The sequence below is a fragment of the Myotis yumanensis genome, unplaced genomic scaffold (genome assembly GCF_028538775.1).
Source record: "Myotis yumanensis isolate MYYU_CA2020_CCGP unplaced genomic scaffold, mMyoYum1.0.hap1 SCAF_16, whole genome shotgun sequence".
NCBI lineage: Eukaryota > Metazoa > Chordata > Mammalia > Chiroptera > Vespertilionidae > Myotis > Myotis yumanensis.
In genome coordinates this window covers 42,569,871-42,594,455 of record NW_027223767.1, presented here as the reverse complement: position 1 = coordinate 42,594,455, position 24,585 = coordinate 42,569,871, and the positions used below count along the sequence as shown (strand labels likewise).

At 42.3% G+C, this 24,585-nt stretch overlaps 1 protein-coding gene across 1 annotated transcript in view; it reads right to left on the bottom strand.

Moving 5' to 3' along the window:
* Positions 1-3,147: 3,147 nt before the first annotated feature.
* Positions 3,148-24,585, bottom strand: part of ZNF652 (zinc finger protein 652) — a 36,744-nt gene continuing 15,306 nt past the window's right edge. Inside the window, exons 2-6 of the mRNA XM_070394736.1 lie at positions 12,382-13,539; positions 8,415-8,562; positions 7,960-8,075; positions 7,112-7,256; positions 3,148-6,021 (exon numbers count right to left, since the gene is read on the bottom strand). Coding sequence (XP_070250837.1) covers positions 5,504-6,021; positions 7,112-7,256; positions 7,960-8,075; positions 8,415-8,562; positions 12,382-13,278 — 1,824 coding nt within the window. The 5' untranslated portion in view covers positions 13,279-13,539 and the 3' untranslated portion in view covers positions 3,148-5,503. The remainder of the gene's footprint in view (positions 6,022-7,111; positions 7,257-7,959; positions 8,076-8,414; positions 8,563-12,381; positions 13,540-24,585) is intronic.

The following is a 24,585-nucleotide window of genomic DNA, read 5'->3' as shown; positions in this document are numbered from 1 at the left end:
AACTCACTCCCATTTCCTCATTTGAAGGAGTTTTCAGTTTTGGGGAGAACTGAAAGGGAGCAGGGCCCTGTGGGCAGCACAGACTCCAGTTCTGACGGAAAGATTGGCCAATTGCTCACATGTTTTATTAATAAGGTGCTCATATCACACGGAGAACACACGGCAACCCCCTTTTTATTACATCCTTCATATATTATCTATCAACCATATTTAAAAAATTAATTAGATGAGAACAAGTAGAAAAGAAAGTAACTGGAAGTTTTTGAGGAGGATGAGAGAGGCAGGGCAAAAACCCATCAAGGACTTACGATAAACCCAGAGAGCACCTTTAAATGATGCGATTACAATACAAGTACGGGTACAACCCTGCAAAATATTTGTGGGGGAGAAAGGGCACGCAGGAATAGGGTATCGCAACAGCAGCATTCGGGATCCCTCAGCAACAGGAGGCCGTCAGGAGGACCAGGACAAGGAAAAGATGTTCAAAAGAGATACTCAATGGCCTTTCCTCTTAAAAGAACATCTGGTTTCTGGTGAAAGGAAAGAAAGAATGAGAGAGACAAGGATAAAATGTTTCATCATTAGAGATGTGGTATGTGAAGAATTAAGATATAAATAAAAGTTAAAAATGCAATCTAAACATGACACGGGGGAACAGAACAAATACGTTCAAAATTCTCGTCCACGGTGTTAGCTGTTTTGTAGAGCCAAACCAACTGGAATAGGGTGAATTTCAATACTCCTGGAGAATGAAATAATCAGAGGTAGGATTTAAACCAGGAAGAGAATGTTCCAGGATGCTGGCTGTTTGAAGGCACTCAGGACCAGTGCGAGGATCAGATAATGGAGGATCAGAGAGACGTGTATATTCATGTATCTGCCACATGGAAAGAAAAATTCCAGATACGTTGCGACAATACATGTATCACCGAGTCATACACAGAGTAACAAGGTAGAAATCCACTTTGTAAGTAGCTCCTTGTAATAGTATAGCGTCTACTTAGGGAAGAAGAAAGAAAAGTTTGCTTTCTGAATAGGCAACTCTGCAAAGTAGTTTTGACTTAAATGAAGAATTTGATAACCGGTACATTATCTGGTTCTTTATTTAAATGTACTGAGCCTCAAGCTTCAAAGTTGGGACAACCAAGGAGTTTTTCTTTTGAATCTTGCAAAACCTATCCTCTGAGACAAAAAGATCTCATCACAAAGTCTATAAAAAGTCTAGAGTGTATAAAAGTAGAGAAGTAGGAAAGTGGGGATGTTGATGGCGACTCTTATGGCTTCCATAGAAGGTGTGGAGAGGATCCCTGGTTTGCTTTAACGAGGTAGTGCCCAGGGTTGGAAGGTCATCGGTACCTGTTACAAACGCTACCGTTGACAGAAGCAGGTTAGGTAGGCGCTGGTATTGCATAATAATGCCACCATCTCTAATGGCCAATGACCTCTCATTCCTGAAAAAATGACCTTTTGGGAAATTTCTTATCTTGGTTAAGCAAAGGAAAATGAAAACCCAGTATTTACTTGCTCTCAGTAAACGTTACAGTCTGAAGGGTTTACAGTCTGAAGGGTTCCAAGTGAGTTCATTCTTGTAATGGTGCATAGCTGATAAAATTCTCCAATGTAATCTAACCCCCTTTTCATTAAATACTTCCCACACAGTCTAGAACAGCATCGAAATGTTCATCATGTGGATCAACAATGTAATCAAAGCTGTCTCTTCTATACAGTAGCTCAAACAGAAAGGTTTCTCTAACTTTAGTTTTCTTTCTTTTTTCTTACAATAAAACCCCACCACCACCTGTGTTTCACTAACGGAAATCAGCAAGATGGGGTAAACATATATACATCTGCAATGGATTTCTATTTCTGCTTGATCTCAAAATTTAAAACTTCCAGTGAAATAAAAATTAAACTAACCACATATGTCCACTCATGAACATAAAAACTGAAAAATGCTCGAGAAGTAGAACATTCAAAGTTCACAAGCATCTCTTCAGAGTATTTTGCCTCCAGTTAGAACACTAAGGACAATCCGATTATAAGGAACGTCAGTCATTAATAGAGAACAGTTCACGTAAGTGGTAGACTGGAAAAGCATATGTAACCATAAAGATTTATGTGGTGACCTCCCTGCTTGCTAAAAATAAGAATCAAATCGGAAATGAAGCCACATTTCAACTGTTCATCTTATATTCTCCAAATTAAAAAATGTAACTTGGTATGAGCAGACCTGACTTAATATAATATGAGAAAGCAGCAAGCAGCCCTTCAATAGGCTAAAAAAGAGTTTATATTTGAATGATAAATCTATGAGAAAAAAATGGGAAAAAAGCAGTATCAACTCAAGAAAGTCCTTGGGACTGTTCCTCAAGTAAGTCTTGACCCTAGCAATGGTACAAGGCTTTAAAGACAATAAAGTTAAGTACTGAAAAAGCCTCCATTTGGTATCTGTGTAATGCTGAGATGTGGCCACTGTTACCTTTAAAAAACGGATTTAAGTCCAGATAATGGCTGAGAACTCAAACTCCTCCACAGTTCCCTTTTCCATAAACAGAGAGCAAGTAGGAATAAGTTTTTTAAAAATCACGGGTGCTGTACTGTATGTGGGAGAGAACACACCACGTACTGCAACTTTTAACTTCGTAAAGGACCCAATCAAGTTTTCAACCCTGAGTCTGAGTCTCAAGCATGTTCAACCTGATGTGCACATATGTTTAAGGCTTAATCCTGCAGTTCTCATGTTCAGAAGCATTCAAGTTGTGACTAGTCTTAATGCGTTTCATTACTCCTATGTAATATGCCACTGATGAAGAGTCGTTATATTTTGGGCAATTTTCCTGAAGACCACAAATCCTGCCGGGAAGGAATACTCACACAGTGGGGGAAACTGGAAGTTTTCAGATTGTTCCACAATACATCTCACTAAGAACTGTATTGTGTGACGTGCTGATTTAAAAAATCTGCTTCTGTTAAGGGTGGGGGTGATTATTTGCTTAATACCGGCTTTCCTGTGTAGCAGATACTTTCTTATGGCTATATTCACTCGAATAAAGAAATCACAGATGACTACCTGAATTTTCCAGTGTATACTCGCAGTACACCTCATAAAACGGTTGCTTCAATGGTCTCAAGTATAGAATTCAGAACTGGTGCCCTTTACTGTACGTTTATTTAGAATAAAATAAGGTATAGCCAATGAACTAGGCTGCAATTTACATCTCTAGTAAAAAGTGATTTGAGTATCATAGGCTTGGCCATGAGATAATGATGTCTACATAAAGGTGCAGACCCAAAGCTTGCCATGGAATTCCCAGGAGACTGAGGGAGCGACATCAGGTGGCCACCAAAGGTGGAACAAACAGGGAATTAACTGTCCTTTTTCGGTTGGGTACCTGGGTGTTCAAAGGATGTATACAAATATTTAAAGTAGCAAAAGTAGCATTCTTTAGAAATTAGATCCAAAACCAGGAAGAAAAGTGTGTTTTGAGATACTTTTCTGCCTCGCTCCAAAATTTGTCTATGCTCATTATAGAAGACAAAGGCAACAATCACAATGGGGGGAAAATGGACATATTAAACCAAAAAGCGAATAGAGAATGCAGTATTTTTAAAATAGGACTTAACCTCAATGGAAAAAGTTCAACTTTCCCCTCATCAGAGCTAATCAGCCAGAAAGGTGCTTACAGTATGTCCGCTGATTTACTACTAACAATAAATAAAAGCCGGGGTTCTGACTCAGGCAATGACTTACCAGCCGGAGGACAGAAAAACGAAGACATTTCAGGATTAACAAAATCAAGAGCGCTCCCCTTCGGCAGCACCTGGGCTGCGAGGACCGGTCCGAGAGGATTCGCTGCCTCTGCACAGGGACGACACGCAAACTCATGAAGCGTCTATATATTTTTAAATAAACAAATTTTCAAAAACCAAAAGAGGAGGAGAGAGAAAGTAAGGAGACTCCTAGCTTTGGAACTCAGTTCTCTGAGATGAAAAAGGACAAAAGTTTTAGTTGTACTAAATCTGGATGAATTTGATCCGTAAGTACATTGACGGTTAGCCCTTCTGTACAGCCTTGCCTACAATAAGCTGCTGGTTGGTTGTGCTTTCAAAGTTCTCCAAACTTAAAAAGGAACCTGCCGCAAGGTCTCAGAGAGGCCGCCCTCCGCATCGCCCACGCGCGCTGCGACGACAGGCCTGCAGAGCACAGGCCGGGCCGCAGTTCACGGTGGGAACGGGCTCCGGCCGTGGATCTGTGCAGTGACACAGACACGGCAAACTCCAGCTCTGTGTTCCCACCCACACTGCTCGGCCCTCTCACCGCCACGCTTCTGATCTTGGTGTGCTGCCACCTTTTCCTGACGATTCCAGAAAAATAAAGCGACCTCAAAATGAGAAGTGGACTACGAGACTTCACGTCACGGTTCCAAGGGAAGTGAGAAACAGACGTGACTGGGATGAGACCATCCCCACTACTTCCTCCTCTGGACAGTGAGCAGCTCTCCTCGGATTTTCGAAACAGGCCACTTCCGGCGACTTCCCTGGAATAGGCCCCACACTCTGCAAACTGTCCATTTAATGCGCGAACTGAACTGAACGAAGGCTGGAGGACAGGAGCACGTCAGTGAGCCCAAAGACACCGACTATTAAGCAGAGATTAAAAACTACGCAGGACTGACGCCAAGTTCTGAAAGCAAAGCCTCACTTCTGCAGTGGCCTGGTCTGGAGACCCTCTCACACATCTAGCCCCTGAAGCACCTTTGAGTTGTACGGATGTAAGAATAGTAACTTTGAACTATAGAAGTTATATGCATCTTTAAGAATCACATTTTGATGATTATAAATTTTTTTTTCTATTTTACACCATAGGTCCAGCGACACTGAAAAAATTACACCGCTTATTGAAATACATTTCATTTTAGAAACAGACTACTAAAGAAGTCTATACAAAAACTCTAAAATAATTTCTGTAGTAAAATAAAGAGTGTGTTAGGAGAGCTACACAAAGAAGAAAATTTCCATCTTTCTCTATAATGCTTGATATACTGTGAAAACGTGGCTAGCTCAACTGGGTAGCCAGCACCAAAAGCTGAAAAGAATTCATTACGATACACAGTGATACAATTAATGCTCTGGGTTAACCTCACAGTCTTCCCGATTAGTACAAAGGAAACCAGGCCTGTCCCCTCTTGGAGGAGACGTCCGGGATAGAAAAGCAAGCATACCTCATCAGCTGATATGAAATTATAAAATTCCACAGTCTGAGTGTTTGAAATTTATAAAAGTCACCAGAAAATGCAAGCACAGTGGGCTTTAGTTTGGTGGTTCCCCTGGTTTGGATGACGGGTCCCTCCGCGGCTCCAGGTGTTCTTGTTCGTCCCCTCGATGTGTTGATTCACCAAGACAGTGACGAGCTCCTGGGGGGCCGAGCAGACAGGGCGGCAATGCCCCCAGCTCGCCAGCTGCCTGTGGGCACGCAGCGTGGAGAACACCCTGGAGACGGATGTTAATGATGCTGAGCCGCGCTGTTCTTCTCGGCCAGGTGCCGCAGGAAGCTGTCCTCGCCCTGGCCCTGGCCGCGGTGGTTTAAAGGCTCGCTCTTGAAGAGAGCTGGAGGGGGGGGGAGGTGAGGGACGGGCGGGATGGGAAGGTGGTGCGGGTGGTGCGGGTGGGGGTGGATGTGCAGGTGTGAGAACGGGTGGGGGATGGGCCGCGGGGGGAGAGCGTTGACAGGGTTCATGTTGATGGGAGGGGCTGGGGTTGTGGGTGTGTTCACCACGGAAGGAACGGGGGCGGCGGGAGAAGTCGTCAGTGGGATCTGGACAGCAGGCGGCACGTTCACAGGGCTGGTCACCCGAAAGCACTTCTCCTTGTGGGCCTTCAGCATGTTGGAGAAGCGGAACCGCTGGCCGCACACATCGCACGGATAGGGCTTCTCGCCTGTGTGAGTTCTGCGGTGCCTCTTCATGTTGGGGCGGCTGGTGAAGCTTTTGCCACAGATTTCACAGATAAAGGGTTTCTCTCCTGAGATGAACAGAGACACACAGAAATGATCAGCTACTCGGTGTAATTATGTGCTCGTCATTCGTTAGATTAAGAAAGGAGATTACCACTCCTCTCCCTTATGGCATATTATATCCGAATAGCAAAACACGAGTCTCCCAAAGCGGGGACTTTTGAACAGATACGAGTAAAACGAACAGACAACCTACATCTGGGCTTGGTTTACAAAGAAGGCACCGACAGTAGCGATCGTTCGCGGCCTCCGGGGAGAACTGCTCACACAATGCCCTGGGCCCAGGAACCCACACCACAGACCAACCCCCGCCTCCAATCCAGGCAAGCTGGTCCGCAGGCAGGACCCGGCATTCCAGCCACAAGTGGGACTCCGCTGAAAATGCCCCGTGGAGCGAGTCCCTTGGTGGCCACTCGTGCATCACCCGCAGCCTGGGGCTTCCCCTTTGGACTGGACGGGGAAAGGGGCTGGACGCAGCCTTCCGTGTGCATTTCACGCTGCGGTGTTTCTGCACGGGAGCTACTGGCGCTTCTGCAGACGGTCCTTCATCACGGGGACTCCGCACGTCCGAAGGGCACGCAGCATTCCTGGTGCCAGCTTCCTAAATGCCCCCGAGATTTTTATAACAGAAAATGTCCCCACACCATTTCCGAATGTCCACAGGATGTGGAGAGCTGAGAGCGTGGATGTCTTCCTGAAAAGCAGTGAGTTTTGGTAAAGCAAACCCAATCAAACTTGAAGAGGACTGAGGGTATTCTATTTAAAGCAGTCAGTGTCTTCCAGCTTTTAAAGGTCCAGAACCCTTTCCTTAGAAAAAATACACACAAAGCAAGTTTCATACTATTTCAGGAGACCCCACGCCCCGAGTAAAGAATCCATTTTCTTGAAGGAACCTGAAGTTAAAAGGCACTAACAAGTAATCCTTTTTAAAACAGAGTTATAAAAGCCTAATCATTCAGTTTATAAATCTGAATTTTTATTTAAAGTGAAATTTCCACTTGGCATGAAAATTGGTGGTTTACGTTTTGAAATAAACAGACTCACAGGTGATCATCAAGTACTTGAGACCGAGCTGAACCTCCCCCAAGGAGCCCTTACCAGTGTGTGTCTTCATGTGCTCGTCGAAGTACTGCTTCATGTTGAAGTCCTTGCCACACCACTGGCACATGAACTGCTTGTGGCCGATGTGGATGCTCATGTGGGAGCGCAGCTGGTACTTGTACTGGAACCTCTCGTCACAGTTCTGCAGGGACACGGGGAGGCTTCTGGATGCCGAGCACAACGGCTCTCCTGGCCTGAGCCCACCCTCTGCACTCTGAGAGGCTTACTTTTCTTACTCAACACAGAACCTGCTTTTGTCAACTATTTGGCTCTGCTATAATTCTGCAGCTGAGTTATTCATAAAAGGGGACTTTCTCATATGATGATTACTGACTTACTAAAAGAAAAATAACTCATGTGTCAGTTCAAAATTTAACAATGTGTTAAAAAAGGACACTTCTCGTCCTGGCTGGTGTGGCCAAGTGGTTAGAGCATCCGCAGTGCACGGAAGGGTCTTGTGTTTGATTCCGGGTCAAGGGCACGTACCTCGGTTGCAGGTTTGATGCCCGGCCTTGACTGGGGCGTGTGTGGGAGGCAACCAATCCATGTCTCTCTCGCTCTCACATTGATGTTTCTCTCTCTCCCCCTCTATCCCTCCCTCCCACTCTCTCTAAAAAGCAATGGAAAAAATATCTTGGGTAAGGATTAACAAAAACAAAAACCACAAAAAAAGGACATTTCTCTACGGAGCAGTGAGATAACACGATGCTCAGAGCATGAGTCTGCAGGCTCTGTGGCCTCGCAGCCTGACGCCCCGCACCTCAGAACCCGCCTCGCGGCTGCCCCACACGGACGAATGCTACTCCAGCCCCGAGGCCTGCGCCTGGCGGTGGCACCTTCCTTACCTCACATCTGAAGGGCTTCTCTCCAGAATGCTGCAAGGAGTGCACCTTGAGTGACATGCTGCGTTTGAACGACTTCCCACAGGTTTCACATGTAAAAGGCATGTCTTTCGTGTGCGCTGCAACACAGAAGGCACTTTATTCAAAGTAAGTTCACCCAAAAGCTCCCACTGAAAAAGGTAGGTGTCCTACTGTAAGGCCTTCACACCATCTTACTTTCCCACACGCTAACATGGGAGGCTTTAATCTGAAGAGGAAATAAATAGCAACCGTGAAAAGAAACCTGGGTGTGAAGCCTGGACCGTTCAATTGGATGCTTCCTGACGACATGTTGCATTTGGTTTCAACCGAAGTGACTAAAGTGAGGCAGTGCCTCGTATCCTGCCCCGTACAGAGCATGAAACTCACCAAAGCACGAGGGAAAACTGTAGGTGAGAAGAGAAGCCAACAGAACTTACCGACCATGTGCTTCCTCACGTGAGCCATGGTGTAGAACTTCTTCTCACAGATCTCACAGGAGAACTTCTTTTCTGCGTATCCATGGACGATCTTGATATGTTCATGAAGGGACCAGAGCTTCTTGAATGACTTGTTACAGGAAACACACTGGGCAGGACAAGCAGAAAGAATCTTACTCACAGGGGCTGCGGGAAGCCAGACCGGCCTGCTGGCAGGTGACACGGTGTGCCAGGGTCCCGGCGCAAGGCCAGAACCCAAACACGTGCTATTCGGCCATGCAGTCCAGGTCCGACACCAATATCTGTGTGTCCTACTTTCCAAGATGCATCTTTTAGACACACTTTGGGAGTATGAAAACAGCGGCAAAAAATAAGACAGGAAGAAATGGGAAGTCCCACTAATATCAAAAAAGTGACTGCTTTTATCAAATCTGTGTTGTACCTATAAAAAGAACCTGCCAGCTTTTAAAAAATATATGCATTACCCAAAGCGGCTGCCTCCTACACATGGGTCACTAATAGGTATTTACCAGAAAATACAAACTAATTTAAAATTAACATAAATAAAAGAAGGAAAAACAAAATACATATTAATGGTTATAGATCTGCAGAAGTATATCAATATTTTTGTACCTTAGAGAATGTATTTGGAACCTTCGTTAACACAAATTACTGAGATTTTATTATATTTTTCCAAATGTAATTTGCTGTATTAACATTTCCCTCTGGCAGAATTTAACATAAGCTCTAACCGGTTAGTATCTTTCTCCCTTTTCCCTTATAGCCCAGCTCCAGATGCCTCATGCAAGTCCCTACGGCAGCGATTTTCAGTGGGTGTGTCACAGAGCTTTTAAAACATGCAATACCTGACTATTCAGTTAGGGGCACTGACCCCTTATCAGTGGTTCTCAACCTTCTGGCCCTTTAAATACAGTTCCTCATGTTGTGACCCAACCATAAAATTATTTTCGTTGCTACTTCATAACTGTTATGTTGCTACTGGTATGAATCGTCATGGAAATATCTGATATGCAGGATGGTCTTAGGTGACTCCTGTGAAAGGATCGTTCGACTGCCAAAGGGGTCGCGACCCACAGGTTGAGAACCGCTGGCTTAGACTGTCAAATAAAATATTACAACAGCCAACACGATAGCCATCCAGTGTGAATGAACAAAAATTATGCCTATATTTTTGTCAGATAGGCAGGAAATGTATTTCTTGATGTGCCGCAGAATTTTAGTAATTAGTTTATGTGCCACGAGATGAAAAAGGTTGAACATCGCCGACGTATAGAATGCAACACTGCTTAGCTCCTTGTGTTATGAATCATTAATGGTCTAGACCAGCGGTTCTCAACTTGTGGGTCGCAACCCCTTTGGGGGTCGAACGACCCTTTCACAGGGGTCGCCTAAGACCATCGGAAAACACATATATAATTACATATTGTTTTTGTGATTAATCACTATGCTTTAATTATGTTCAATTTGTAACAATGAAATTGGGGGTCACCACAACATGAGGGTCGCGGCATTAGGAAGGTTGAGAACCACTGGTCTAGACGATCAGGCATAAAGTGTATGAAAATAAAGTGCTTCTGGTTAAATCAAACAATACTAGAAAGTTCTAGGTAACAATCAGACTCTGAGATACTTAAGGAAACACGATAGAATTCACTGTAAATAGAATGAACTGGTGATTATAATAGAATCAAGGGTATAGAAAGGGAGTGGACTGACTATTCTTGGGGGGGGGAAAGGGGTGTGGGGGATGCGGGAAGAGACTGGACAAAAATCGTGCACCTATGAAAGAGGACAGGGGGTGGGGAGTGAGGCGGAGGGTGGGGTGGGAACTGGGTGGAGGGGAGTTATGGGGGGAAAAAAGAGGAACAAATGTAATAATCTGAACAATAAAGATTTAATAAAAAAAAAGAATTCACTGTAAATAAAGATCTTAACATCACTGTCACTTCAGGAAACAAAGACTCTGAGAAGGTTAAAAAGCTAAGCCGCTGACGAATACGCTTGAGAGAAGGACTGACAACTCCTGTAAACCATTCTGTGGGACAGGTTTTAATTTCTACTTGTTACTAGGTCGTCATGATCACGAGGATCCATACTGAGGAACAAAGCCGTGTTCCTGAGGAATGTAGAGAGTACATTCAGCAGCACCCCAGAACCTACACGCATGCTCACACGCATGATGGTGAGAAACAGTGAGGAAAGTCACAAAAGAAGATTCACCAAATGCTTCCATTTCTGTAACTTAATAAAGTAAATTTAAGTTAAAAAAAACCATATAAAGGTCTTCAAGTTCAAGATACACCTTTTCAGCAACGAACGCACCGACCTAGTGAGACCCCTAGGGTGCAGCACCACTTCACTCCCTGTGGCCTGAACCCTGGCAACCAATTCATCACCAAGCCATGACTCTGTTTTCTCCTATTTACCCAGCATTTGGGAGATCAAATCACAACTGATGAATCAAAAAGCAGTGAAATTTTAGCAAATATAATTTATATATATATATATATGTATATATTTAAAAAAAATTGATTTCAGAGAGAGGAAGAGAGAGGGATAGAAACATCAATGATGAGAGAGAATCATGATTGGCTGCCTCCTACATGCCCCCCACTGGGGATACTGCCAGCAACCCCAGCAAGTGCCCTGACCAGGAATCAAACCCTGACCTCCTGGTTCATGGGTTGACACTCAACCACTGAGCCACACTGGCCGGGCTATACTTGATATATTTAAAACTCTCTTTAAAGTAAACAATGATCTCAGTTGTTGATTAAAAGCAAGAGGAGCCGTAGCCGGTTTGGCTCAGTGGATAGAGCGTCGGCCTGCGGACTGAAGGGTCCCAGGTTCGATTCCGGCCAAGGGCATGTACCTTGGTTGCGGGCACATCCCCAGTTGGGGATGTGCAGAAGGCAGCTGATCGATGTTTCTCTCTCATCGATGTTTCTAACTCTCTGTCCCTCTCCCTTCCTCTCTGTGAAAAATCAATAAAATATATATTAAAAAAAAAAAAAGAGGAAATGTGAAAAATAAGGAGCACTCCAGGAAACAAACCAAAACAAAACAATTGCATCTTTTAAAAGAAATTTAGCGTAAATATGGTACAAAATATGTCTATTTTACATATTTTATGTAGGCATTAATAGACTTACCTTCATAAGTATTCATTGATATGCACTCGCATGTGTGAACCAATATAGCTCAGCACAGTAATATTATTCACTTGACAAAACATAATTAGCACAACTTTTACCCTATTGCAACACAGTTCTCTCAAGGCACCAGCCTGGTTTGAGCACCATGTTTTGTTACCTTAACCATATGGTACAGTAGCATTACATAGCCCTACTGCCAGGCGGGCAACATTTGCAACCAGCTCAGCCTCTGTTTAAAGTTTGCATATTCCCATGGGCTCAGCCTCTTGACAAATTTAGTGTTGTCATCTCTCCACTGGTGAAAGCAAACTCACTCCTGGAGATCTTCCATTTCCACGGGTCTGAGTCATTATGGTTTTTGTCCCCATCGGCTGCACCTGCACTAGAACCTGGCATCCTTTCCAGCCTAGAAAGGGACTGCTCTCTATTCCCGCACTTTGCCCAGTGCTTCCCACCTCGACAGAGAAGATGCCAGAATGAATGATAACAACTCTGAATCTCAGTGCAAAGTCGGCGTTGACTTCACCTACGGGGCAATCACCTACAACAGATCCCCCTTCCAAGTACCTGGGTTCCCACTAGTCCAGCGTCAGTTAAATTTAATGCTTTTGAATAAAATGTTAAGCCTGGGTTTGGCAAAGACCAGAGCAGGAGCTGTTAAAGAGCTAAACTGGCGAAATCTGTCCCTTCAGCCTCTAGTGTACTCATTCTCTCGGGCAGATACCAGGTGAGTCTGAACAGCCAGGCTCTATGCTGCGAAGCGTGCCCTCTCGGTGATGAGACAGACCTACCTGGATATTTTTCTCACAGTCTGTTTGCTGGTGAAGGGACAGCTCACTTTCCAGGACAAACTTCTTGCCACACTTATCACAAATCTGCATGCGCCTGTGAGTAACGTTCATGTGCTTCTCCAGGTACCAGCGCGTGTTAAACACCCTGGGGCACTTCTCACAGGTCAGAGTCTCTTTCTCTTCACACTTAGCTTTCTGGACTGACGCTTTGGGCTCCTTGGCAGCCCGCTTCTTCCGCTTAGGCGGCTCTACACTCTTCCTACGACCTCGTGTAGTTCTGGGCGTAGGGGAAGCGGTCGCTGCGGCCACAGAGGCAGCTCTCCTCGTCCTCCTTTGTGCAACGCCGACTTTCTCCGCGGCCTTCTCCTTTTTCTTCTGCCTCGCGTTCTCTCCATAGTCACTGCTGTTGTCCGTGGCCTCCTCCTCACTCTCGTCATCGTCCTCCTCGCTGCTCGTCTTAACAACAGGAGTCTCTTTGGACTGAGAAGAGACACCCTTTTCCCCTTTAGACACATTTAACGTTTGATTATTAAGGTTTACCTCCACGATGATCTGCTCCCTTTTGTAAGAGACCTCCTCCTCCTCCTCCATGTCATCAGAATTCTCCCGGTCTTCTTTAACAGCATGCACGTCAGAGCCGGCTCTGGTCTCCCTGAAATACGGCTGTTCCTCTGTCTCGTGGAGATGCGGTTTGCTCACCTTGGTGTCCAGTAACACGGAATAAGGACTTCCCGACTCCCTTTTGTACACTTTGGTGGACAGGTCAAGTTCTTGGTTGGCACCATGATAAAAGGTAGACGGCACCGGAGCACGACGGCTGTCCTCTTGTGCCATCCCTGCTACATGCGCAGCACAGTTTTCAACCAGCTCCTGACAGGAGCCGGCTGTGTGGCTCATTGGTAAGTGGTCCGATTTATGAAACAGTTCAGACTATAAAGAAATAGCTTTAAAACAGCGTAATTATCAAGACTCAAATCTTTTTCCATCCACAAAGAATCACTCAAATGAAAAAAAAAAAAAAGGTATTCCTGGAACCCGTGAGCAATTCTTCCAGTGATGCAGCACCAAAGCGTAAGTCAAAGGTTTGGTATTATGGCAAGAGCAGAGCTAGTGATTTTTCTTTTGAAGATCAGCTGCAAGTGACTTGGAGTATCTTATCTACAAAGAAAAACAAAGAAGAAAAAAGTCAGATACCACTATTTCCTTTGTATAACATGCACTTACACCATACAGAAAACACAGCCTAAAATGATCAAACTCTCTCTATATACAATTCTTTCTTCTGCTTTTAAATGGTTCAGTGTGGGCCATTATTTTACTGGGTTACATGAATTCAACAAACATTTTGTTAGAATTAGATTCTAAGTAAATTCTAAGGTAGCAGGAGTCACTGTCCCTTCACTGAGATATCTTTAGAGCTTAGCACAATGCCTAGCCCTTAGTAGGTGTTCAGTATACGTTTGATGACTAAATGAATAGCTGCTGCTGCATAGCACTCATTATCCTAGATGCTATGAGGCATACTGATGCGGCAAAATATATCTGTCTACAATTGAGCCTGGTTATATAAATGTGTTGTACATGGGACACACAAGAGCATTCTGCTGCTGGCTTTCTTTTCAATATCAGACACCACTGTCCACCACCGTGAGGGCTCACAGACAAAGGTGGTAGTGGGCTAGGCACTGCAGACCAGGAAATAAACCTGCTACTTGACATAACTACTGAAAAGAGAAAATGTCCCTGGCTTTAAGCAATTTAAATCTAGATATAGATTATTACTTTAGGTACTACTGTTTTTAGGTTTATCAGAATAATTTCAAAATTGCCAAGTATTTTAAAATTTGTTCTATGCATAGCTCACTAGATCCACTCAGTAACTGGGTGAGTCTTCACGTGTCAGTTGCAGAAATCTAAATTCTAAGAAACAGTAACCATCAGGTTGATATGGTTCCAAGAAAAATAAAACCATCACTTAAAAAAAAAAAAAGATCAGAGAGGCATGTAATTTGCTTTGTGACATACCTCACATTGCTGTTTAGCCAACCACCTAACCTCTGAGTCATATGAAATGACTGCAAACACATACCCTGTCTAGTTGACAAAAGAAGAAAACCAGTATTTACTGAATGCCTGCTACATGCACAGGCACTGTGAAGGTGCTTATTATCTATTATTTCTATTTAATAACCACTGCAAAACTTTGGGGTTGATTTTTACATTATCCTTCTCTTCCATTTTCTTTCTCTGTATGGATTTGTTCTTTAAAAATTATTTTACTTTCATTTTAGTGGAATTTCAGAAAGGAGTGGTGATAAATGCTACTATATTTTACTTGACATCTGCATAGATATATTTACTTTTTTGTATTTATTAATGAGAAAATTATGCTTCTGAGAGGCTTATTTGTCTAAGATCACATATCTATTCAATGACAAAAGCAGTGTTTGATCCTAGGCCTGCCTGACTCCAAAGCTCATAGTCTATCTCTACTATGACAAGTGACACTCCAAAAAATAACTTAAAATTAATTATTCCTGTAATCACAGATCTTTTTGCAATAAACAGTTTCACACTTCATATTTTAAGTAGGAAAATCCCAGTAGCTTTATTTCACATGTACCAAAACTTCTGACCCTGGAAATAATGTAAACTACTACGAGTACTGTTATATAAACTTACATTAATGATCTCAAATTAAGCAAGGGAAGAGAAACAATAAAATTCATCTAACCAGCAAAAGCTAAGCGTTAAATAAAAGTCAGGAAGACAAAAAATAAATAACGGAAGGAAGGAAGGAGGGAAGGAAGAAAAAGCCTCTGTGGTCGGCCATTAATACCTTCTTCCCAAATACTTCTGGGCACAGGGTAGGACTGCACTTTCCAACCCTGCCCCTGCCCGGCAGCACATCGGGAGTAGATGTGACACACAGAAGGCCAGGGCATCTTCTAACCAAGACGAGAGCCTCCAGACCTCGTTCCCTCTGCCACAGGGACCAGCGATCTTCAAGGTGATGACGGCTACCTTTGCTATCAGCTGGGGCCCTGAGGGACTAAAAGGACTTACAGGATATATGCATAGTGCAGTGGATTTTTTAAAAATTTACTTTTACAGAGTGTGTTTTTAAAGCCACTGGGATTCTGTGTTGTTTACGCCTACAGCGTAACCTGATCTATCCCAGCTTATCCAAGTGGAATCTGGAAGTGGGGTGCTGCTTCATCAAAATACCCAAAATACATAAAAAAGGATTAGGAAGCTGGCAGGAGGCAAGGAAACTGCTACTGGAGGCTAAAAGGGTATGATGCAGTGCTGAAATGATTGGTGAACTCACCGAATTACCTCATGAGATAGATAACATGCCACAGAGTGAAAGCTCTAGTGGGGAAATGGACTATAGGACTGTTAAGAGAGAGTGCTGGTTACTGTTGGTTGTATTTGAGATATTACTTCATGCAAAGGGTAAATTCACATTTCCATATCTAGAATAATAAGAGCACAATATGCTAATTAGACCGGACAGCCGAATGACCTTCCGGACGTCATTCCAGATGTCTGTCTGGATGAAGCTGCGGTGGCAGGGAGGCAGAGGCGGTTAGGGGCGATCAGGCAGGCAGGTGAGTGGTTAGGGGCGATCATGCAGGCAGGTGAGTGGTTAGGGGCGATCATGCAGGCAGGTGAGTGGTTAGGGGCGATCAGGCAGGCAGGCGAGCGATTAAGGAGCTAGCAGTCCCGGATTGCGAGAGGGATGTCCAACTGCCAGTTTAGGCCATCTCCCGCAGGGATCCCTGTGGGATCGGGCCTAAACCGACAGTTGGATATCCCCCGAGGGGTCCCAGATTGGGAGAGGGTGCAGGCCAGGCTGATCCCCTCCCTCCTCCCATGCACGAATTTCATGCACTGGGCCTCTAGTAAGATAATAAAAACCAATGTGCATTACTCATCACACAGTTGCTGAAACTACCTTAACTTTCACCAATAACCCCCTAGGGCCAAACAAGAAATTAAATACTAAGGAGGCTACACTTCAGGACCTGATGGTCACAATGTATATTTAAAACATCTTTCCACTGTTCAATTCCATTCACAAACATCATCGAAAGGAGAATATAATTTCACCAAAGAGTTTTTTTTATTTTTACTTTTTAAAAGTATGTTTTTATTGATTTGAGAGAGAGAGGAAGGCAGAGGGAGAAACATCAATTGGCTGCCTCCTGCACTCCCGTTACTGGGGATGGAACCCACAACCCGGGCAGGTGTCCCGACAGGAATCGAACCACAGACCTCTGGTGCATGTGCTCAACCAACTAAGCAACACAGGTCAAGGCAACAAAGGAATTATTTTTAAAAGAAGGGTAAGAGTTTTATTTTATCTTATTTATTTTATTTTGTTAATATTTTTATTGATTTCAGAGAGAACGGGAGAGGGAGGGAGAGATAGAAACATCAATGATGAGAGAAAATCACTGATTGGCTGCCTCCTGCATGCCCCCCAATGGGGATCAAGCCTGCAACCCTAGCATGTGCTCTTGACTAGAATTGAACCCGGGACCCTTCAGTCCACAGGCCGACGCTCTATCCATTGAGCCAAACCAGCTAGGGCAGGTAAGATTTTTATATTACTGTTAGCTTTTCCATTAAAATCTGACTAAGTCCTGGCTACATGAACATGCAAATAAAATCCAGTGCCCTAAAAACAACCAGGAGAACATATCCACAATATACATAATCTTGGAAGGTCTCAGTTTAGACTGACCAAATGTTGTTTTATGGAACACAATTATTTTAATGCACTAGTCCATTTTTAAAATGCTGTCAAGATGAGTATCTTGATAATTATTAATTGAAATCCCGCCTCTTAGCTTTATTAAGAAAAATAAGAGACTTAAAAGGCCTTGCGAATCTTCCTTTTCTTAAACTCTTACAAGGAACACCTTAGTTTAGACGGAGATATATTTAGCAGGATGTCCACACTGTGGCTACCTGTGATGTGAGCCATTATGAGAGGCCTAAGTACGTGTCAATTTGACTAGATCATTGTGAACTTGAATTAAAAACTCATTAAGAAAATGAAAATAAGTGAAGTGCCCTTATTACATTCCTATATTTTACAAAAATTTAAATCACAAATATTTTAGATGCTTAACAACATCAGGAAATTATGGAATTTAATGTATATACTTGACCTACCAAAAGGAATGTTATTGTTTTTTCATTAACAAAAATTAACACTTAGAAAAGAAGCTTAAATGAACTAATCTTAAGCCAAGGGGTATATACAAATAGTCTAAGGCAAAAATATTTGAAACCAGAAGGGAAGGTTTAACTCAAACCATAACATACCCAGAACATGGCCAATGGAAAAAGACAAATTGCTAATATATCACCTGCCTTTCCTTCCCATAAGTCTGTATGTTCCTCTCCTTAGCAGCAACTCTTAAACTTTGGAGAATCTTTAGAAAAGCACAAATCTTCCCTTTCATAAAAATGAACAGACAACATTTTGCATGTGATATCAAGGAGTTCGCCCTTTTCTAGAACTCTGTCCATGGGTCTCCTAGGGATCCCAAACCCCCAATCTAAGAACTCCTGCTAAAGAGCAGATTTAACTTTTTCATATTTGAAATGTACGTTTAGATTATGTTTGTAAATTAAATTCTTCTTTGCCTCCTTTGCTCTTCTCCCTGCCTTTTTCTTCTAATCTCTCCAGCATAACTATCATCATTAATGAATTAAATGAAAAAAATCTTTAAAAATAGAAATAAGAGATCTTAGTATGAACCCCAATATGCCACTTCACCAGGTATATCGCCTTGGACAAGCCAACTCATCTTACTCAATCTCAATGGGTTCCTTGTAAAGCTAGAATAACAATACCCACACCTATTTAATCTGATGACACAGGCAAACTTCCCAGTACATGTGGATTTCACTACTGGCTCCTTTCTCATTTCTATTTGAGAAGATCTTTCTTTTTAAAATATATTTTTATTGATTTCAGAGAGAAGAAGGGAGAGAGAGAGAAACATCAATGATGAGAATCACTGATCAGCTGCCTCCTGCACGCCCTCTCTTGGAGATGGAGCCCACAACCCTGACCACTTGGTTCATGGGGGGATGCTCAACCTCTGAGCCCCATGGGCTGGGCGAGAAGATCTTTCTTAAAGAAGTTGTAGATTACAGATGGCAGAGCAGAGATTTATGTAATTTTAGAATTGGGTACGTGCATTTTTCCACAGTGAACATGAGGTAGTGAAGATGAGAAAAAGGAAAAGATTGTGAAGAGAAATTAAGCTTAAAAAATGAAACAGACTACAAGCAAAGAAAGAATAAAACTGAAGTTTATAAAATTAAAAACTTTTGTGTGTCAAAGGACACTATCAAGAAAGTAAAGAGATGGCCCGGCCATTGTGTTCAGTGATTAGAGCACCAGTCTGCGCACTGGAGGGTCCTGGGTTCAGTTCCTGGTCAAGGGCACATACCTGGGTTGCGGGTTTGCTTGTGAGAGGCAATCTATTGATGTGTCTCTCTCACATCAATGTTTCTCTCTCTCTCTCTCTCTCTCTCGTCTCTCTCGTCTCTCTGTCTCTCCTCTTCCTCCTCCTCCTCCCTACCTTCCTATCATTCCTTCTGAAAAGCAATGGAAAAAATATCCTCATGTGAGGATTAATAACAACAACAAAAAACAGTAAAGAGACAACCCAGAGAATGGGAAAAAATATTTGTAAAACTAGATCTGATAAGGGTCTAGTATCCAGAATATAGGGAAAAAACTCCTACAATTCAACAATAAGAAGACAAATGCCCAGTTTTAAAATGGGCAAAGCATTTGAATAGACTTAAAAACATATACAAATGGCCAATATGTACAGGAAAATAATGCTCATAATCTTTTGTCATTAGAAAAATGCAAATCAAAACCACAATAAGATACTACTTTATACCTAGTAGGATGGTTATAAGAAGCAGCTGGCAAAGAGCTAGTGTTGGCTGGGATGTGGGAAACTGAAGCCTCACACGTTACTGATGGAATATCAACAGGTACAGCCACTTCTGAAAACAGTTTGGCAGTTCCTCAAACTGTTTAACAGAGAGTTACCATATGACCCAGCAATTTCACTCCTAGGCATATACTCAAGAGAACTGAAAATATACAGTCAAACAAAAACTTGTGTATAAATGTTCACAGCAGCATTATTCATAACAACCAAAAAGTGGAAACAATCCAAATATACACCAATTGATGAATCCATAAATAAAATATATATCCACACAGTGGAATATTACTAGTCATAAAAAGGAATGAAGCACTGAGAGATGAATCCTGAAAACGTTGTGCTAAGTGAAAGAAGGCACACACAAAAGGCTATACATTGTATGATTCCATTTATACGAAATAATCAGAATAAGCCAATCTATGGGAAGTAAATTAGTGACTGATAAGAGTTAGGGGTAGGAAGGTTCCAGGTTTCTTCTTGGGATGATGAAAATATCTTGGAAATAGATATTGGTAATGGTTGCATAGCCTTCTGAAAATACTAAAAGCCAATGGATTGAACACTTACAAATGGTAAATTATATGTTAAATGAATTATACCTCAATTAAAAATAATAAATAAAAAAATGAAATAGGCTATCTGGATGCTAACAGCCCAAAGGTGGTAGAACAATTAATTTCTGAAAACAATGATATTTTATCTAAAATGACTTTACTGACTTACTGGATAGGCCATACACTACAAACGGGGCTCTACCAGCCGTGATGCAATGAGACTGAGCGGCCAACCAGAACTTCCGCGGGGCTGAGTCAGAGGGTCTGGGCGGCTCTATGTGGCTCGTCCATACTCCTGGGCCAGTGACGTCACCTTGGAGCCCCCAGTTTTCTCCACTATACATGAAAGGGGTTCCCTCCCACCACTGACATTTACTGTTTGTGCTGACGATCTGTTTCCATTTTCCTGCCTGATTCACCTGGCTGCCTACAGCCACAGTGATTCCCACCCTTCCACATTAAGGGCTACCGTGTACTCCCTTATCCACCCTCCCACCCACTGCCATGTTCCCATGGAGCATTGTTTTAAAAAATTGTAAGACTGCATTCAGGTCGCATCTTTTTATTTTTTACTAACCAAATACAAGAATTGCCTATCATAACTTTTTGGCTAGACTATCTAGTTTTGCCATAATATCCATTTGACTTTCAAAAACAAAAATTAGCTTATGAGTCTCAGGTTGGGGGTGCCTGGGTCAAGGGGCTGTATTATCTACAGTCTTGGAAAAGGTACGACACTAAATGGGATTGAACCACAACCTAAACATGGCATAAGTAAGTTTCTCCAAAGGGTGGAAAGAGACATCACCACATTTAACACTGTTCCTTGGGTGGTTCCTTTCAATCCCATGCCTTCATCAGGAAGCATTGAGGCCCTGGCCAGTGTGACTCAGTTGGCTGGGTGTTGTCCCATGCATGGAAAGGTTGCCGGTTTGATTCCCGGTCAGGGTACATGCATGGGTTGCAGGCTTGATCCCCAGTAGAGGGCGTGATTGATGTTTCTTGAGAGACAGAGAGAGAGAGAGAGAGAGAGAGAGAGAAACAGTGTTGTGAGAGAGACATCAATCGGTTGCCTCCTGCACTCATCCAGACCAGGGCTGGGGATTGAACATGCAACCCTTCAGTGTGCAGGCCGACACTCTAACCACTGAACAACACTGGCCCAGGCAAGAAATAGTATTTTTTTTAAAGGTGCCATATAATTATTTAAAAGGACAAGAAAGATGTAGAATGGATAGGCTGTGGAAGGTCCTGTGCAGAGCATGAGCTGTGAGCTAGGTGCTGAGGGACGGGAGGGATCTGAAAAGGCAGAGGAAATGAAAAGACAGGCTGAGGAGAAGGCGACGTGAGTAAAGCTTCACCATGAGTAAGTGCAATATATCCAGGGCGTGATGAAGACACAGCCTAGCCCAAGCATCTTACAGGGGATTCAGTTATAATGTAAAGCGCAGGGACAGGAAACAGAGGGCTGAGGAATACAGGCATCACCGAAGGTGGCAGAGAGCCAAAAAGGGGGGGAGGTCAACAAAATGTGCTCATTAGATGTAACGGATAAAGAAAGAAAACGATCAAAGATGATTTAGACAATTTAAATTCCCATTCCTATTTGATAAAGACACAAGCTTAAGCTCCACATTTCAGAACATATCAACCACAAGAAAAAAGATACATAACAAAAGATAGCAATAGTAAATGAAAAATGCCTAATTTTCTCTTCGTTATACTATAAAGATGATTCTAATATAAAAACACAAACTCAAAGTACTAAACCACAAAAGCCCAGATACTTTAAAAGACAAGGAGATCTATAACATAGCTACCTAAAACCATTTGGAATACTTCCCAAAACACTTTCCCTCACCCATATGTTCTCAAACCTGAAGTATTGTTTAGGTTTTAAAGAGATAAATAGGTTTTGGGAGATAAAGCTTTCTATAAACTCGTGTATAACCACCACATAAGAAAATATTAAAATATGTTCATGTTCACTTCAGGAAATTCTAAAATTTAAAACCACTCCAAAATATGACCACTTCAAAGAAAAGGGGATAATTTCAAAGTCAAGACCAAATCAGCTTCTGATACAAACGGCATGTTTCAGAAACCCAGTTTCATTTTGAGTCTTGCGTGTTTGTTGCCCTCAAGGGATCTGCAACTTTCGAGCAAGATTTTTTCATTAAATAGCAGGTAACAGGTAAAGCAAAGGGGAAAAATCAATACATCTTCATGCTACAACACACCTCAGCTCTTCAGTTTAATGAAAGAAAAGCACAGTCCTTATGAACACACACACACACACACACACACACACACACATACCTGTATCATATGGACAGCATCTGTTACTTACTGTGACATCACACTAAATTAGCTCAAAGCTAAACTAAAGGCATGCAGGAGGCAGCCAATCAATGTTTTTTCTCTCATCGATGTTTCTATCGCTCTCCCTCTTCCTCTCTTTCTAAAATCAATAAAAACATTTTTTTAAAAGAAAAAAAAAGCAGAAGAACATGTGGCAATGTAACCCTCTGCTTGTGAGGAGAGAAACCCCCTCAGTGTCATATAAAATCATTCTTGGCTACGTGTTCCCCGGCATAACAACGTGTCAGTAATAACCTGAGCAGGTGAAGCTGATGTTCAAATATGCCATTTTTTCCCACATAGAATTCTAAATTACCCTTTTCCAGATTATGGTTCTCTATATTGAACTGTGAATGACAGTGCTTATTTCAGTAAGACAAAAATACCAAACCACCGTATTTCTGAATGAACAACCTGAGGCAAAACACTATCTCCTCATAAACACCAGAGAAGTTACTTTTAGGGCAACAATACACACTTTAGACATTTTTTACCCGCACTGGAATGCCTAGAAAATGAGCCTATGAACAGCAAAGGCATCGAGCCCAAGGGAAGTGAACAGACTCCTGGCTTGCAGACCAATGAATAGGTGGAGAAAACATTTACGTGGGGAGATAAATTTCATATAATGCCCCCCCGCCTTTTTTTGTGCTGGGAAAGGGACGGGGAAGAGGGAGAGGGGTGGGCAGCTGGGAGGGGGAGGCCAGGAAGGCGGGAGAGAGGGGGAGTGCGGGGGAGAAGGGAGCCGAGGCGGAAGTCCTCTAGAATTCTCTTTTAAAATTTTATTGAATTTATTGGGGTGATACTGGTTAATAAAATTATATAGATTTTAGATGTACAATTCTATAACACATCATCTGTATGGGCATCTGGGCTGCCTTAGAATCTTGGCTATTGAAAATAATGTTGCAATGAACATTTAACTTTCAATGTCGAATCAATGTCTCAGGTTTCTTCAGATATATTTCCGGAAGTGGAATTGCTGGGTCATAAGGCAGTTCCATTTTTAATTTTTTGAGACGCTCCATACTGTTTCCCAAAGTGGCTGCACCAATCTGCAGTCCCACTAACAGTGCACGAGGGTTCCCTTTTCCACGCATCCTGGACAACACGTGTTTGCTGACTCATTGCTGATGGCCGTTCTGGCAGGTGTGAGGTGACATCCCATGGTGGCTGTAATTTGTATTTCTCTGATTGGTGAAGCAGAGCATCTTCTCATATGTCTATTGGCCATTTGCGTGTCCTCTTTGGAAAAGTGTCTTTTCAGGCCCTTTACCCATTTTTTAATTGGATTGTTTTTTAGGTGTTGAGTTATACAAGTTCTTTATAAATTTTAGATATTAACCCCTTTCAGATGTATCATTGGCGCATATGTTCTCCCATTCAGTGGGTTTTCATTTTGTTGTTGTTTTTTTGTTGTGCAAAAACTTTTTAGTTTGATGCAGTCCCATTTGTGTTTGCCTTGCCTGAGAAGACATATCAGAAAAAAGACTGCTACAAGCAATGCCTGAGATTTTACTGCCTATGTTTTTTTCTACGATTTTTATAGTTCTGAGTCTTACATTTAAGTCTGTAACCCATTTTGAGTTTATTCTTGTGCGTGGTGTAAGAAAGTGGTCTAATTTCATTTTTTCCCCATATATCTGTCCCATTTCCCCAATGCCACTTATTGAACAGACTGTTTACTCCACTGCATGTTCTTGCCTTTGTCACATACTAACTGACCATAAAAATGAGAGCGTATTTCTGGCCTCTATTCTGGTTCCATTGATTTGTATGTCTGATTTTATGCCAGCACCATGCTGTTTTGATTACTATGGCCTTGCGGTATAGTTTGATATCAGGTAGCGTGATTCCTCCAACTTTGTTCTTCTTTTTCAAGATTGCTGTGGCTATCCGGTGTCTTTTGTGGTTCCATATAAATTTTTGGAACATTTGTTCTAGTCCTGTAAAATATGCCTTTGGTATCTTGAAAAAAATCGCATTCAATCTATATATTGCTTTGCGTAGTATGAACATTTTAATTATGTTAATTCTCCCTATCCACGAATACAGTATATGCTTCCATTTATTTGTATCTTCTTCAATGTCTTATGATTTTCTGAGTATAGGTCTTTTACACATCCTTGAGTAAATTTATTCCAAGGTATTTTTTAATGCAATTTTAAATGGAATTATTTTCTTAGTTTCCCTTTCTGATAGTTCATTATTGCTGTATAAAAATGTAACTGATTTCTAGAAATTTATTTTGTATCTTGCTACTTCATTGAATTCATTTATAAACAGTTCTAGTG